General features: G+C 42.5%; 1 protein-coding gene across 2 annotated transcripts in view; it reads right to left on the bottom strand.

Moving 5' to 3' along the window:
- Positions 1-17,952, bottom strand: part of CLTCL1 (clathrin heavy chain like 1) — an 86,851-nt gene that overhangs the window by 20,262 nt on the left and 48,637 nt on the right. For both annotated transcript variants that reach the window (XR_008793390.1, XM_056120688.1), the window contains exons 13-21: positions 15,626-15,806; positions 14,972-15,135; positions 13,242-13,367; positions 12,521-12,663; positions 11,909-12,143; positions 9,478-9,600; positions 4,118-4,263; positions 2,069-2,252; positions 839-1,031 (exon numbers count right to left, since the gene is read on the bottom strand). Coding sequence is in view for 1 of the 2 variants with exons in the window: in XM_056120688.1 (XP_055976663.1) it covers positions 839-1,031; positions 2,069-2,252; positions 4,118-4,263; positions 9,478-9,600; positions 11,909-12,143; positions 12,521-12,663; positions 13,242-13,367; positions 14,972-15,135; positions 15,626-15,806 (1,495 nt within the window). In the remaining variant the exon portion in view is untranslated. The remainder of the gene's footprint in view (positions 1-838; positions 1,032-2,068; positions 2,253-4,117; positions 4,264-9,477; positions 9,601-11,908; positions 12,144-12,520; positions 12,664-13,241; positions 13,368-14,971; positions 15,136-15,625; positions 15,807-17,952) is intronic.

Below are 17,952 nucleotides of genomic sequence, written 5' to 3' on the forward strand. Positions count from 1 at the left end.
TTGGGACACATCTGGCAGTGCTCATTACTCCTGGCTCTGTGTGGTGCTCAGGGTACCATATGGGGTGCTGGGGTCAGTCAATCCAGGTCAGTCATGTGCAAGGCAGATACCCTATAGCAGTACGATTTCTCTAGCCTCCTAGAAGGTCTTGAATTTAGTTGATTAAGCGAAACCCTAACCTACGCTGAGAAAAAGGAGGTGAAAGAATCATACAAAAACTGGCCCTGCAGACAAGAACTTCTGTCACCAAGTAAAAAAATTCACCAGGGGAAACGGATTTATTTCTAGCACTAGAAATAAATGGAACCACAAACAAATAGAAAGACCAAGAGTAACTCTGGCTCTTAGACTCTAACTCTTATAGACTCACAGACTCTAGACTCTAACCTCAAAATTATTATGATAAGAACAAACAAACACTGTGTTTGCTAAACTGGTCCCATAATGATGGTAACAACTATCTGAAGAGCTAGTGTTATAAACAGAACATCATGCTCTCAGACTCTAGAAAAAATAATTCTTTATTTGGGTGTGGGGGCACAGGGGTGGTTAGTGCCCACCCCGTTGTGCTTTGGTTTATTCCTGCCTTTGTGCTCAGGGATAATAAATGACAGGACTTGGGGGATCAACCAATGCAAGGGATCAAACCTGGTCAGTCATGTGTAAGACAGTCACCTTATCCACTGTAGTATCTCTCTGGCCCCCAAAAATTTTCACTTAATTGTGTCTCTGGAATCTCTGGATACCTAGTGTATATAAATTCTCAGGAAGGTTACTTTGCTTCACCAGGCTTGAACAAAGTGAGAAGCAGATTTCAATGAACAGGAGGATCACTTACTATTCCTGCTGGCTGTCTGAACAACCTCTAGGTAAGAGGCTGGGTCATCAGCTCTGATGTAAGAGTCAATGGCTTCCTTTACTAAGTCTTTCTGGAGCTGGGCTTGGGCCAGCTGACTCCACACGGCAGGTTCATTGCATCTCTCTGCAAATTCATAGGCTCGATCTAGGTTTCCAATGTGCTCAATCAGGACCTAGAGGTACAAGAGTTCTCAATTCTCCATTACAGCCAGGGAGCTATAGGGAACAGTTGAATTTATTCAGTTTCATATTCCACCTAAAGTTGGATCACCATTTTGACTTAAATCAAAAGCAACGGGACACTAAGTACTTATCAGATGAAAGGAGAGAAAGGAAGAAAAGTTTTTGTTACAAAGGGAGGAGAAAGTCAAATGAGAAGAGACATGCCAACAAAGGAACAGAAAAAAAAATGAAGAATGCTAAATTAAGCCTTCTGGATCAGAGATAGGAAAATAGGTTGTCTCCTTTCTTGGATGGACATAGTACAGAGGGCACATAGGCTGTAATGATTCAAAGGAGCTGCTACGGGGAATGAGATAGTACTTCCAACAACAACAACAAAAGGCTTCCAGACCAGCCTCAAAGGTTGAGCAAGGCCATAGCACATATACGAATAGAAAAATAGGGTTCTGAGATCAGAAGCAAGCATAAAAAATGATTAAGAAAGGGGCAAGGAAGAAAAAATGCGGGAAAGACTTTTCAAATAATTAAAAAAGTTTCAAATAATTAAATCAAAAGTTTAAGTCATATTTTCTTGGGTACACGATAGTTATGGAAGTAAAACCAGAAAAGTCCAAATGGTCATAGATGAAAGGGATAAGGATTAAAGGAGGAAAGTTTATGGTGAGGCTGAAGATAGGCGGGAAGGCTGGCTGAAATATTCATGTAGATGAAGGGACTGGCTCAATTATCTGTGTGAGAAACTCAGAAACTCAGGCACTCTAGTCACCCTGTGGAACACAAGCTCTTATTATCTAATGCCAAGGTCCAGGAGAGTTCTGGATAACGTCTAGGAGGGGTGGGAGATAACAGAAAAAGTAGAGAGGAAGCCAACAAGCTGGGAAGATCTTGGGTAAATAGCAAGGAGCAGAGCAGAACATGAAAATCTGAGACACGCAAACAACTGGAGGTTCTCACACCCTTGCCAAAAGTAAGGACCCAGTATGGAAAAAGGGGCTAAGATCTAACACAACAACATTCAGTAGCTCACCTGGATTGCTGAGGCATTCATGTCAAACTTGTGAAAGATGGTGAATGCCTCTTCATACAATGCACTGGTGATGGCAATGCTTGCAATATCTGGGGCATCATAATTGTCCAGGCGAATGATGTAGTCCATGACTCGAGTGCGGTCTACCTTGATAGCAGTCAGGATTAGCAGATTCTGGAGATTCCTGAGGTGAGGGGCAATTATTAGGGTTTCACAGGTATAAAGGTGGTACACAATACTCTTGGTAGCCCAGCCAGTGCTAAACTTCCAATTTTATGTTTTTTTTTTCTTTTTTTCAGGTTCCAGGCCATACCCATAGGTGCACAGGACTTACTCCTGGCTCTTTGTTCAAGGATTGTTTTACTTATTTTTAATATGGAGCGACAGCACAGCGGGTAGGGTGTTTGCCTTGCATGCAGTCGACCCCGGTTCGATTCCTCTGTTCCTCTTGGAGAGCCTGGCAAGCTACTGAGAGTATCTCATCCACACAGCAAGCTACCCGTGGCGTATTCAATATGCCAGAAACAGTAACAACAAGTCTCACAATGGAGACATTACTGGTGCCCACTTGAGTAAATTGATGAACAACGGACGACAGTGCTACAGTGCATCCTAAGATTCGGGGCTGGGTTCAATCCTGGCACCCCAATGGCCCCTGGAGCCATACCAGGAGTGATTCCTGAGCACTGATCCTAAGATTCATTCATTCATGCTGTTGTATAGTATTTATTTTCACTGCCACATCATCCTTATGATGGTAACAGAGTACTTTATTAATGGGTAACTGAGTTGCTCTCAGATCTATGCTATAGAGAAGCAGAGATCAATGGATCTATGAATAACAGAAAACCACAGATCACAGATCAAGCTGCTCTGAATATATCTGGACCTGTCTCCTGATACGCATGGGCCAAGTTTCTTTGGGATTTAATTTAAGAATGTAAATTACATCTAGCAAACACTGCTTTCCAAGGTAATGAGAATCTCCAGCAGGGCACAAAAGAGGCTTAGTTGCTTGACAACCTCATCAATGTTGATTAGGAGTGCTAGATCCTACTGCTTTGTAGGAGGAAAAAGACAAAAAAAATTTCCTGTCTTTATTTTTTTGTCTGTTTTCACTCTCACAAAAGGACTGCTCAAGTGCTTTTGCAATTTTCTACAGGGCTGAGTTTTTCTTTCAGTGAATGTTCAAACACTGGCCTTCTGATGGCTACATTATGTATGGTATCTCCCTATCTGTAGCTTCCCCTACCCCTTTCATCTTCTTCAATGATAAAGTTTAATACAGTTCTATGTATCAGTTTCCACAAAGGGCTGAAGATTTGTTGTAGCTGTTATTGGCTTAACAAATAATTAGATCATGGAGTTGGAGATGGGTAGGATATTGGTCTTGCTCAAACCAGGTTCAAATCTGGGTACAGGATTTTGTAGGGTGTTTGCCTTGCATGTGGCTGACCTGAGTTCAATCATTGGCATCCCAAATGATCCCCTGAGCACTACCAGGAGTGATTCCGGAGTGCTGAGCCAGGAGTAATCCCTAAGCATCACAGGGTATGGCTCAAAAACTAACTAACAAAAGAGGTGAGATTATCAGGAGTCAGTGATAGTACAGTGGGTAGGGTGCTTGCCTTGCATGCAGCTGTCATGGGTTTGATCCCTGACATTCTGTATGGTCCCTAAGCCCTGCCAGGAGTGACCCCTAAGTGCAGAGCCAGGAATAAGATCCTAGTACAGTATGGCCCAAATAAAACCTAAAACACAAACAAACAAAAAACCAAAACCAAAACCAAAAATATGATGTGAGATACCAGGGTTGGAGAGATAATTCAGGGGGGTGCTTGCCTTGTACGCAGCTGAACTGCGTTCGATCCCTGGCACCAGATATGGTCCCCTGAGCATGACTAAGTAATCCCTTAGTGCAGTTAGGAGTATGCCCTGATCACTGCCAGGTGTGGAGAAAAAGAAAAAAAAAGAGGTCAGATACCCAAAACCAGATGTTAAGCTACTGACATCTGACCAAGTCAGCAGCTACTACAGGCACACTCTCACCTGAACTCACTGAAGACAGAGTTATCTAGAACAATCTTCTCCAGCAGTTCAATCAGTTCATTAGGGAGGTCAGCTGTTTTGAAGGCCTTGACAGTGACTGAAACCTCTTCAGGATCCTGTATTTCTGATAATGCTGTTTGTACCACCTGGTTTGAAAATTTGAAAGAACTTGGTTAGATAAAGTCAACTGAAAACTGTATCTGTAGCACTGTCACACTGTCTCCCTGTTGTTGGCACCAGTAACATCTCCATTGTGAGACTTGTCGTTACTGTTTTTGGCATATCGAATACGCCACGGGGAGCTTGCCAGGCTCTGCTGTGCAGGCGGGATGCTCTCGGTAGCTTGCCGGGCTCTCCGAGAGGGATGGAGGAGTCAAACCTGGGTCGGCCACGTGTAAGGCAAACGCCCTACCCGCTGTGTTACTGCTCCAGCCCGAAAACTTTTATTATTATTATTATTTTTATTAAATTTTTTTAATAGTGAGACATCATGAGGTACAGTTGCAGACTTACACATTTTTGTGCTTGGGTTTCAATTATTTTTTATTTATTTTTTTGCTTTTTGGGTCATACCTGGCTATGCACAGGGGTTACTCCTGGCTCTGCGCTCAGGAATTACCCCTGGCGGTGCTCAGGGGACCATATGGTATGCTGGGAATCGAACCTGGGTCTGCCGCGTGCAAGGCAAACACCCTACCTGCTGTGCTATTGCTCCAGCCCCTAAAAACTCTATTTTACAGTTCCCAAGTTAAATAGAAGGGAAGGATGCCTATAAGACAGTCTGGGAAGATCTTTAAAGGAGTCAACTGCAGCTACTTTCCTGTTTTCTGTATTTTTAACAATTACTTTTCCACATATTAGAGGGGTATATTACATCTACCCCAATAGCCACATTTTTTAAATTAACCTTTTTGGAAAGAGGGGGATTTGGTGCACTATCTAGAAGTGTGCAGGACTTACTCCTGTTTCCATGCTCAGGGATCTGTCCTGGCAGTTCTCAATAGACCATATGTCATACCAGGGATCAAAATTAATTGGCCATACAACACCCAAAAGGAGAGAGAGAACAAAAGGGAATGCCCTGCCACAGAGGCAGGGTGGGATGGGGGGTGGGAGGGATACTGGGATCTGTGGTGGTGGGAAATGGGCACTGGTAGAGGGATGGGTATTTGATCACTGTATAACTGAAACCCAAGCACAAAAATTTGTAAGTCTACAACTGTATCTCATGATGTCTCACTAATAAAAAAATTAATTGGCCATGTACAAAATAAGTGCATTATCTGTTGTACTATATCTCTGGCCTCTAAATTTACTCTTGAGGAATACAGTCTACTAAACAGGTAGTTGAAAGGTATATTTGCTTTTTTTTTTTTTAAGCTACTAATTGTAACAAATACAGCCTCTACCGTGGACATCATAGGGGCCTCCAGAGGCTCCTGCTAGCCAAAAGCATTAACTGCTGTGGTGGTCCATCATCTTGTGAAACAGACTACATTCAAAATTCTTGAGCCCTCAGCATTTTGGGCTTAGTGCCTTCCTCCAGGAGGAAGATCGACATAGGTCTGTCCACACTGCCTCTTATCCAATTATTGGTGTCTAGTCTATAACATATATAAGTATTGGGCAAAATACTTTTTAAAAAAATTTAATCACTGTGAGATAGTTACTAAGCTGTTCATGATCGGATTTCAGTCATACAATGTTCCAACACCAGTCCCTTCACTAGTGTACATCTCCCACCACCAATGTTCCCAGTTTCCCTCCTGACCCTCCCACCTCTATGGCAGGCACTTTCCCCCTTTCCTTCTCTTTATTTCTGGCTCTCTCTCCCCCCTCCATGCTTTTTTTTTTCTTTTTGGGTCATGATGCACAGCAATGCACTCAGCAATTACTCCTGGCGGTGCTTGGGGGACCATACGGGATGCTGGAAATCAAACCCGTGTTGACCGCTTGCAAGACCCACTGGGCTATCGCTCCAGCCTTTTCCCCTCTCTCTCTTTCTCTCCTGTATCTCCTCTTTCTCCTTTTGGCATTATTGTTTGCAATGCAGGTACTGAAAGGTTATCACATTTATTCCTTTACCTACTTTCAGCACACAGTTCTTTTCTTTTGCTTTTTCTGGGGAGGATCACACCCGGTGATGCTCAGGGGTTTCTCCTGGCTTTACACTCAGGAATTCCTCTTGGTGGTGCTCAGGGAACCACATGGGATGCTGGTAATCAAACCCGGGTTAGCTGCATACAAGGCAAATGCTCTACCTGCTGTGTTATCACTCCAGCCCCTCAGCACACAGTTCTTACCCAGAGTGATGATTTTCAATTATCACCACCATAGTGGTTCCTTCTTTATTCCAACTGCTTTCTCCCCCAGTACCTGAGGCAGGGTTCCAAATGTGGACCAATCCTCCTAGCCCATGTTTCTACCGTCCCTGTGTATTAGAAAAGGACTCTTTTTTTTTGGATTTTGTTTTCGGGTCACACCTAACAGTGTTCAGAGGTTGCTCCTGGTTCTGCACTCAGAGAACATTTCTGGCTCTATGCTCAGAGGACCAGATGGGAAGAGAACCAAAGTTGGTTGTTAATGCCCTACCTGCTGTACTATTGCTTGGGTCCCTGGACAAAAAAATAATAATAATAATTTACGCTAACTATGCTTCCCCAAAAGTCATAGGTTAGAACATCAGTGTTTTTTTTTTTTTCAACTTTTCCAGGGACCTTTAGTAACTTCAGATTATTTATATTTATTTATTTTGTCAAGTTTCTGGTGCTTTGGCAATTAACTTAGGGAATAACAGTGAATTAGGGGAAAAAAAAACAGAACTGAGGAGTTCTGACATTGCTGTTATAGATGTTTGGTTATGAACTTTACCCTGAAGAACTTTAACAGAACTAGGACCAGAGTTAGCTTGGTCTACTTTTTTTTTTTTTTTTGCTTTTTGGGTCACTCCCAGCGAAGCTCAGGGGGGACCATAAGGGATGCCGGGAATTAAACACAGGTCGGCTGCATGCAAGGCAAATGCCCTACCCGCTGTGCTATCACTCCGGTCCCTTGGTCTACTTTTCAAATGGTCAGCATGTGCTCAATGAAACCATAAGATGCAAAAGCTCTACTTCTGCAAAGTTCATAACAATTGCAACAGGCATGCAGAAGAATTCGAGAAAGGGTGCTAACTAACCTAAAAGGGCATATTTGAGGGAAATAGCCGTGATACCATCTACTAAGCCCATCCAGGTTAGGAGATGCTTTTGGGAGGGCATGCTGTATCCAACTGTCAACTTCTAAAAAGTTCTGTCATTTAATACCCTGCCACAGAGGCAAGGGGGAATGGGGGGGGGGAGGATGGGGGGTGGGAGGAATACTGGGACCCGTGGTGGTGGAAAATGGGCACTTGTGGAGGGATGGGTGTTTGATCATTGTATAATTGAAACCCAAGCACAAAAATTTGTAAGTCTACAACTGTACCTCATGGTGTTTCACTAATAAAAATTAAAAAAAAAGTTCTGTCACTTAGTGGTTGTTTTAGGGGGAAATGCATTTTTAGCTTCTATTTGAGCTGATACGATGGTCATTGTAAGGTTACCTCAGGTAAATGCTTCTAAGTAAACTTTTATGGTTCTTACTCCAGACCTAAAAGCAGTCTGCTACTGACATCATGCACTCCCTGTAATTAGAGGAGAGGAGCACTGCAGGCAAATATGCCCCAGGGTGCGGCTATAAATATTCAGACACAGCATACATAATCAGAGGACTAAAAATTCACATAAACACAGGGGATCAAGGGCCACAAATTGGCTTTTGTTCAGCAGTGTTAAAAACTTTTCTCCCTGGTGCCAAAGTGTCATAATCTATAAGACACACCAGGTGCTGGACCAAACCTGGAGAAATATCTCTGAACATGAAGGATTATCCACAGTGAATCCAAATGTACCAAGTCTTTTTTGCTCAGTGTTGTTCTTGGGTTGGATGAAATATATTAAATACTCAGGTAAATCCAAAAGATGGTTAAACTCATTTAATAGTCAAAATAACCTGGATATCCACTCATCTAAAAATGTTCTGGGCTGGAGCGATAGTACCTCATGTAGGGCATTTGCCTTGCACATGGCTGACCCGAGTTCAATCCCCGGCATCCCATTTGGTCCCTTAAGCAGTGCCAGGAGTAATTCCTGAGTGCAGATACCAGGAATAACCCCTGAATATTGCTGGATGTGACCCAAAAAGAAAAAAAAGTTTCAAAATAAAAATTTAATAAAAAAATTATGGCTAGGTTTAAGAATAGCGATCGAAAAAGAAGAGCACAGGAATTAGTACAGACAAGGTTAGAACCCAACCCTCAAGTTTAAACTCATATGCCCAGTGAACTGGCAATGTGTCTAAGGGAGTTAAGTGCTTAATTGATAGCTTGGGGCAGAAGTCCAATTATTAGAGGAGGGTTACTTTTCTCCAGTGGTTTCAACATGCAGCAGCCTAGGGAACAGTGATGGAAATATTGGAAACACCATCTGCTAAGGTTTGATAGCTGCAGGAAATGTGCCAAGTGACCAAGGTTGACATCTACCTACCCAGCAGAAGCTAGAAGAACCCCTGGTTGAGAACTGCACTCAAGTTTCAAGAAGTACTAAAGAGTAACAAGAGTATATAAGTTCCTTAATAAAGGGAAGTATAGCTGAGATAACTTTAGACCCTTTAATTTCTGTCAACAAGGGCTAAGCTTAAAAAGTATTAAGGATTCAAGGCTGGGGAGTTAGCTCAAAGGGTTGGAATGTGAGCCTAGCATGTACCAAGTCCCGGGTTCGATTCCCAGTGCTAAATGGCCCTGAGCACCACTGGGTATAACACACTTGAGACTGAGCATCACTTCATTGTAAGGCCCAAGCATTGAGCCATTAAACCTGCAGAGTCCAGCAAGTATTTTTGGGAGTGGTCCTGGGCCCCCTGAGCAACTGCTTGAATAAAAACAAACAGATAAAAAAGGATTCAGTATACATGCAACTCATTCAATATTCCTTTCACTGGGGCTAAACATTCCTATTCAAATGCCAATACGCCCTTAACCAAAAGACAGGACAAAATTAACTTACTCTTGGGAATCAAAACCATTTTTAAGCAAGCCACTACAGGAATAAGTGAGCAGTGAAAGGTCACAAAATTTTAGGTCCACAAGTCACCTGATGTGCAAGAAGATCCGAGAGCCCCCACCAACCCCACCCTGCCTCCCATATCCAAGACCTATTTTCTCTCTTGCGTGCACACACTCTCTCTCTCTCTTTCACACACACACACTCTTAAGGGGTACACATTCTGTACCCCTTAAGACCCTGACCCCACATAATCCAGGCCTTATTTCTGTCCTTCACCTGGTCAATCAGCTGTCTTCTGGATGAATTGGTCTCCTGGAGTACATGCGCCCAGAGCTCTGGATCCTTCCTGCGCACCAAGTAGCGAGCCTCACTTTTGAATAAAGAATTCTCATTGCAAACCTGAAATGAGCATATTTGTGTGTAACATAAACAATCGACCAATGGAAGTTTTCTTGTGGAACCCACCCCAATTAGTTCCCTTCATCTTAGACAATTTGGTGAAGAAACAGAGCCCCAGGAACATGCAGTGCTTTAATATGGGACAACACCCTAAGGTTAAAAATGCACCCTTTAGGGGACAAGTGACCTGAGAGATCCATATTTCAGTGAACAGCTACTTAAAGTGGACGTGGCTGCATCATAACATAACCATTGCTTTCAATCAGCACTGTGCTGGCTGGATGTAGTAGTAGAGCATATGTTGTGCAAAGACCTAGATTTGATCCCCAGAATTTCATGCTATCCCCAGCATCACTGAGTGTGGCCTTGGTGGCCTCTGAACACTGTTAGAACTATACTGCATACATGAAAAGAGGGAAGCACTGCCCAGACTCTCTGAGGTGATTATGATCTGTCTCTCTAATGGACATCACTAGCCACATGGAACTACTGAGTACTTGAAATGTAATGTATGAAAAAAGTAGGTTTTTAATTTTAGTTAAAGTCACATATATCTTGATCACTTGATCACTTGATATCCCATTACTCACTGATTTGCTCGAACAGGCGCCAGTAAAGTCTCCATTTGTCCCTGTCACGTGCTAGTGTAGCCCAATGGTGTCTGCTTGCTACAGGAACACAAAGAGCCTCACACTGTTTGATCGAGTTCAAATATGGTGTGAACCATGGGAACACCTATAAAGGCAATTAGAGGCTGCCCTAAAAGCCTCCTTCCCTCTCGAAGAGCCCAGTAAGTGACCGACAATATCCCGCCTGCACGGCAGAGCTGGCAAGCTACCCGTGGCATATTCGATATGCCAAAAACAGTAAACAGTAAAAACAATGGGCCTCATTTCATGAACACATATATCTATCTCTAAATTATCTCTCAGGTGTTCTCCAAAATAACCAAGGCTGATATAAAATAGATTATGATATGTTTCAAGATTTTAAATATTAATTTTTTTGTTTTGGTGATTCTCAGGGGCTATTCCTGGCTCTGCACAGCAGGAATCACTCCTGGTGGGTTCAGGGGACCATATGGGAGAACCCGGGTTGATGCAAAATAAATACCTTATACACTATATTATCATTCCAGCCCCTGAAATATTCATTTAAAACTTTAAAGTATGCTTTCACTTGGGAAGGACTTCCCTAAATGTTGTAAAACACCTCAAAACAGAACAAAACAAAAACCACCCAACTGTCCACTGGAATGTCCCATATTGTGAGCCTGGCAGGAATCAGTTTCAAGCAGATGGGCACAAAGCTGATTGTGTCTGCAAATTCAAGCTTCTCAGATGTGTTGGGTGGAGGACAGAAACAGTGTTTAAGAGCCAACCTTAAAAAGTGTTTATTTTTTCTTTTTCACTAGACCTTAGTCTTACTTAATGTACACATCACTTCACAGCACAGACAGGAAAAGATCTCCAAGCAGTTGCTGCACATTAAGAAAAGGTGTAAAATTAACCATAAGATAATGTATGGTAGAAACAAATATCCCAGTTACATGCATACTGATTCACCAGACGCTGCCTAGGTGAGAACTAGGTCCCAAACTGGTGTGTCATTTCCATAGTTAGTGTCCCAAGTCAGAGAATGAGAAATTGAACTCTTTATTTTTGGCTGTTTTGAAACCTCAATAAATTCCTTTTCCAATTGTTGAGTTTCTACCATGTTATCGGATGCTCTGGGGAACTGCAGGACAATTGCCTATAAGCAGCTTACAATCAAACAAGCACCATTTCTGGAATTTTAGGTAACAACAATTCAACCTTAAAAAAAGTAATTAAATATATGTAGGTTCAAGCCAAGGTAGAAGTAATCAGGAGGCTCTAGAATGTTCCCAGAAGGCATCAAAAAGAGTTATGGATGGCAAGGAGAAGTGAAGAGGCACATGTAGGATGTTATCTGAAGAAGGGAAGCAGAAGTAAATGGGAGAAGGGCAACCAATGTGGAAAGGCAGGAAGTATATCGTTAGGCTTGTGCAGAAGGGGAGCAGAGGAGCTCCCAAGTAAGGCTAAGAGGTTGGCTTTTGCCCCAGAATGCCAGGATTCTAAAGGAAGGGTAATAGATTAGAATCAGGTTGACCTGGCCTACAGTTTCAACATATATAATCTGAAGAAGAGTGTCAGAATAAAGAAAATACCTCATGACTTGCCATCCAGCAGTTTAGCGATGACTCTCGTCAGCTCCCAGAGCATAATCTAAAACCCTACTCTAGGAAGTCATAGCAACTACTAGGAAAATAGGCACAACTGCTACCTACCTTGATGAGCTCAAGGTCACACTGCCCTCGCTCATAAGCCACACAGGCCAGATGTGGGTCCCGCTTCTCACAATAACGGCCAACAACACGACTGTCATAGTGGGAGTTCTCTTTCAAGAAGCGCTCAGGGCTGCTGTTGCTGTCAATATAGATCTTGGCGAGTGCATTGTGAATAGCAGGTTCTTCGCAGCCTTCATGACTCCAGGACTCCAGCCAAGGGAGCAGAAGTTTTAGCCTTTGAAAGAAGAAAGAGCACTGAAAACCTCCAGGGCAACCTCTGTACTTGGAAAGTTGCTTCTAGGGGAAAAAAAAATCACTCATTTCATTAACTTCAGATTGCTCAAGGAACCAAGACAGACTTGGCTACCAAATTAATTTAAACTTTTAATTTATTTTAATTGATTATAATTATAAATGAATTTATTTATTTTCCCCAAAGGTTTTAGTACCAACAACAAATAATGTACCACGAGTTCTAAGATTTATTATAGCAAAGACCGACTGTGATGACAGTGGTAGGGCTGGAAGGTTGAATGCAAAGGGATTTGAGAATCAGTCAGACTTAATAACAAATACTAGACCCTAGAGGCAAGGGAAGGTAGGGAACATTACCTGTTTCTTTTCTCTACTTCATCCACCAGCTTATCTGTAGAGAACTGTCCTCTCACTACCATGATCAAGTTTTTAATTACGTCTTCCGAACAATCCACATCAAGCAGTCCTCCAACCACATCTGGGATCCGACTAGGGTTCACCTAGAATGATCAAGATGGTGATTTTACTGCTGCGCACACAGGTCACTGCAACAAGCTCTCAAGGCTTGGGAGTACAGTCCTCTGACAGGGTTCCTATGAAAGACTACATTGTATTCCCCAATTCACATTTCTCTTTTGAAGCCCTAATCCCTGATGCAACTATATTTGATATTAGGGCCCAAAAGGAGAAAATTATGGTTAAAATGAGTCATAATGCTGGGGTCATAATACAACAGAATTGATATCCTTAGAAAGGAAGACAGAATAGGGGAAAATAAGGACAGAGGAAAGGAAAGTCCACCTGTGGGTAGAGCAAGAAGGTAGCCATCTTCCAAGGAGGGTGGCCTCGGAAAGAAATGATCCAATGGGAGGACTGAATTTCTAAGTTCTAGAACTGAAAAAAATTAATTTCTATCATTTAAGACCCTCCCCCCTCATTTGTGGGATTGCTGTAGCAGTTCAAGCTGACAAAGGTAATACTCTTCAAACTAGTATCTCAGACACATTCAGAAGTCAGAAGCAGTCCCTCAGAAGCCTTGGTGTCACTTGAGAACTAGTTCTGATGATTCCAATAGTACCTTCTGAACGTAGATCTCGATATACTTCTGCAGGTTGTTTTGATATAAGTACAGGACAAGGTCATGTACAAAGTCAAACCTATCACACACGATGATAAGAGGAAGCTGATCAGTGAGTTTGGCCTCCTGTGAATAAAAAAATAAATCAGATAGTGATGGCTTGGAGTAAGAATGGCACTGCTTCTGCAGCGGAATGACCAGGTAGGAGAGTCAGGAGGAGACTGTTATGTCATTTTAAGGTATTTGCTTTGGGGAATAAGTGGAAGATAATAGTATTTGGTTAAAGAAAAATAACTCAGGTGCTGGAGTGATAGCACAGCGGGTAGGGCATTTGCCATGCATCCTATATGGTCCCCGAGCACTGCATGAGCCAGGAGTAACCCCTGTGCATTGCTAGGTGTGATCCAAAAACTAAAAAAAAAAAAAAAAAACCCCAAAAAACAACAAAAAAAACCCTCAGATATTTGGCAATATGATACTAAATTGGTTTATTTTTTGTGAAGCAAGATAGTTTTTATTGAAATTTATCCATAAATATGTGATGGGAGAGAAAGAAACAAAAAAAGAAAGAACATAATTTTCAAGAGATACCATAGGTTTCCTCAGAGTGAAATAGGCAAGCAAAGACACATAGAGACAAGGAAGTGTGATACATGTTTAAGGGAGAACATGGGCTTGAAGAGCAAGCCACCAAATTGGTTTAAAACCAAACATCTTTTTGGTTAAGCCATGCAGCTCCTTATGCATGAACCTGATTCAGATCAGGCAGTACAGAGGGAGCTGCTCTCAGGAAAATATGGCAGGTAAATTCCGCCTCTTCAGACCAGCAGTTCTACCCCACAAAACATGGTTGTGGCCTTGGGTGCTGGCATCCAACAAAATGCTTTCCACACTGGCCACTGACCACAATCATGTTTCCCTTGTACTATACCCAGAGAGCATTTCCTAGGCTCTCTGGCACCCTCTAGTTTTGGGTGGGCTACCACAACCTACTTTGCTCTAATGGTTGTGAACAGAATGTTGAGTGCCACTTCCAGGCCTCATCCATGACAACTTCCCAGGCCAGTTTCTTCATACCCTTTCTTCTTAGAGAGGCAATGTTCAGGGTGATGTACTGAATATGGGAAAGTAGCCATCAGCCTGGACCTTGAAAAATGTTGAGAAAAAACTCTTCCACTAACCTCCAAATCCACCAAGGAATTGGTGGTTTTTTTTTTTTTTTTTGTCATTAGCACTAAGTAATTTGTGTCTGTAAGCTTGCCCAGCCTAATTAGCAGAGCACAGTTGGGGTGTTTCTGAAATACAATGCAGCAAAACATATAATTCATTCCACTCACACATCAATAATTAAAAGTATAGCTATAAGTTTTACACAAAAAAGGGGGTGATAACCAAGTGGCTCTCTAAAGAACTTTAGACACTAAAGTTATCTGCCATAAAGAGCTCTGCCTAGGGGCTGGAGCAATAGTAAAGCAGGTACGGCACTTTCCTTGCATGTGGCTGGCCCGGGTTCAATCTCCAGCACCTCATGTGGTCTCCGAGCCCAGCCAGGAGTGATCCCTGAGCACAGAATGAGAAGTCTTGAGCATCGCCACGTATGGCTCCCAAACAAAACAAAGCAAGAAAGAACTATGCCTTGAGGAACTCAGGGAACCCTGTCAAATAAAATCAGCATTTCAGTTCTTGAGGCTGATGTACTCAAGGAAGGGACAATGATCGAATATACTCACTTTCAGGAAGTTCTTCACCCTTTCAGGATAGTAGCAATTGCTCTCTCGGCATATCCTCTCCACCTCCTTTATCTGTCCTGTCTTGCAGGCGGCTTGAATGTACTTGAAGTGCACATCTGGATCTTGGCTGAAGTTCACAATTGAGCCCAGGAAGTAGAAGAGGCCTACGAAGAGAGACTGTTCTATCTTTTGCCCTCATATTATACTAAACCTGTCTACTCCACAGTCATAGCTCATCTATCCTTAATATTAATAGCTCAGTCCCGAACAACCTTGCTCAATTCTCTAAGTACACAGATACCACTCGGAACTTATCACATGCTTTGGTAAAGTAAAGTAAAGTAAAGTAAAGTAAAGTAAAGTAAAGTAAAGTAAAGTAAAGGCCCTCCCGTTGATCATCGATTTGCTCGAGCGGGCCCAGTAACGTCTCCATTGGAGACTTTGTTGTTACTGTGTTTGGCATATCGAATACTCTCGGTAGCTTGCCGGGCTCTCCGAGAGGGGCGGAGGAATCGAACTCAGGTTGGCCATGTTGGCTGCGTAAAAGGCAAACACCCTACCGCTGTGCTATTGCTCCAGCCTTTGTAGAAAAACCGTAAGGCAAATAGTAACACTTAGCAGGAGGCCTGGTTGGTCAGAGGTTGCATGGTTTACCTTCATAACTCTTGAAGGATTCAAAGAGTTCCACCAAGGACTGTGTACCCAGCTGCTCATGGTATTTAGAGGCAACCTGAACACACAACTGAAGGTTCTGTCTAATGTTGGCAGACAGCAGAGCACGCAGACATGCCAAAGAATCTTCCACTGATAAAGAACCAAAGAAGCTGACGAGCCACTGGGAAGTAAGAAAGAGATTAGCCACAACTACACATCATTTTAGATGCTTCTAACACTGATGATAAAAATGGAATGTTCCCTTTCCTCCCTGCCCCAACGAGACCCCTGGTTGCTGCCCACAAATGGCCTCTCTGGCTCTTGATCAAGCTGCTTAACGGCCATGATCCAAGAGACTCAGAAACAAATCTCAGAACCCAGCAGTTTTTGGCAGAAATGCGTCCTGTCCCTGCAGTAGGTTACAGGCGCTGGGCCTCCCCCCAAGGGGGAAAGGGTGCTGTCCCTCTGCCTGCTCCCCCTTGGCAGCTCGGTGGCCGCCATCCTCTAGAGGCCATTGGACAGTCAGGTTTGGGCCCGCAAAACACATGGGGCTTCATGGGATGGGGGTTGAGACGGCCCTTTCCTCCCTGCTCCAACTAGATCCTGTGTCGCCGCCCACGAACGGCCTCTCTGGCTCCTGATCAAGCTTCTTAACGGCCATAATTCCATAGACTAAGGAACAAATCTCGGAACCCAGCAGGTTTTGGCAGAAATCACTCCAGATTTAATTGTTAAAATTTCGGAATTCCAAAATCATGTAGACACTACTGCAACCACACGACATCATATATTATTCATAACCAGCAATAGAAAACAAATTGTCTATGGTTACCTTTTTGGCAGATCTGAGTGTTGGGGTAAAATCCCAAATAATAATGGTGTGTCTGGGGTCGAAATATTGAATGAAATCAAAGAGAGAGAGTAGAGAGTAATGTGAAAATCATCTACCCCACAGATAGGGGGAGGGTGTGGGATGAGGGTTATACTGGGGTTTTTGGTGGTGGAAAATGGGCACTGGTGAAGAGACAGGTGTTTCATCATTGTATGACTGAGACTTAAACCCGAAAGCTTTGTAACTGCTCTCACAGTGATTCAATAAATAAATTTATAAAAAAAGAAAAAAAAGTAAAGTAGAGTTCATGTCCAATTCAATCAGCCTAATCAATGGCTGAATAAATAGCAATACTCCTACATTAAAAAAAATAATTAAAAAATATAAATATTTTTTTCCTTTTGGGTGGCAAAAGTGTAAATAACTATTGCTTAAAATAAGGACTGTGATATCTAGTATAAAAATTAACACAAATCAATAACATAAAAGAAACCTAAATTAAAAATGAATAGTCCCAGACACATGGAAAAATGCTCATTATCATTAATATGCAGATGAAAGCAACAATGAGAAATCTTATTACTCACATTCATGAGAATGGCATGTATGAAAAAATCCTGGCAGGCTAGAGCAAGAGCTCAACAGGTAAAGGACATGCTTTGCATGTAGGAGGGCCAGGTTTGATCCCCAATAATATAATATCCTCTGACTATCCCTGGGAGTAACCCCTAAGCACACAACCAGCAGTAGGCCCTACATACCACTAGGTGTGCTCTTAATCAATTCTCCCTTGGCAAAATTGGACTGGGAACAAGTACTGGAGAGGATACAGAGAAAAAGAAACCTTAGGCTATAGTTGTATTACAGGTATGATGCCTAATTTGCATATGGCCCTCAAATGGACCCCATATGGTCCCCTGAGCACTACTGGTGGGAACACAAATTGGTATAGTTGCTATAAAAATGGTATGATTATTGCTTAAAATACTAAAAATGAAAATACGGTAAGATCTACCCAGGGACCAGAGAGATTTTTTTCACTTACACTTTTACAAGTGTCTTACCTGTTCCAGCAGGTAAGACACTTGCCTTGCACATGGCTGATCCAAGTTTGATCTCCTCTGAGGATATGGCCCTCTGAGCACTGCCAGGAGTGATTCCTGAGTACAGAACCAGGAGTAACTCCTGAGCATTGCCAGATGTGGCTCAAAAACAAAAATCAAAACAAACAATTCAAAAACTAACCATACTACCACTAGGCATTTAACCAAATGCATGAGAATACAAATTAAAAAGGATATTTACACCTCTTCATTCATAGCAGCAATAAACAGCCCAAACATGGAGAACTGATCCACACTATTGAGTTGATTGGGAGTGGTTAAATGGAAGAATGTTGGGATCCTTGAGGGAGGGAGGTGGGTACACTGCTAATGGTTGTAGTCTTGAAATTATATGCATGAGAAACCATTAATAGTATTGTAAACCACAGAAT

Source organism: Sorex fumeus, unplaced genomic scaffold (assembly GCF_029834395.1).
Source record: "Sorex fumeus unplaced genomic scaffold, SorFum_2.1 ptg000043l, whole genome shotgun sequence".
NCBI classification, from domain to species: domain Eukaryota; kingdom Metazoa; phylum Chordata; class Mammalia; order Eulipotyphla; family Soricidae; genus Sorex; species Sorex fumeus.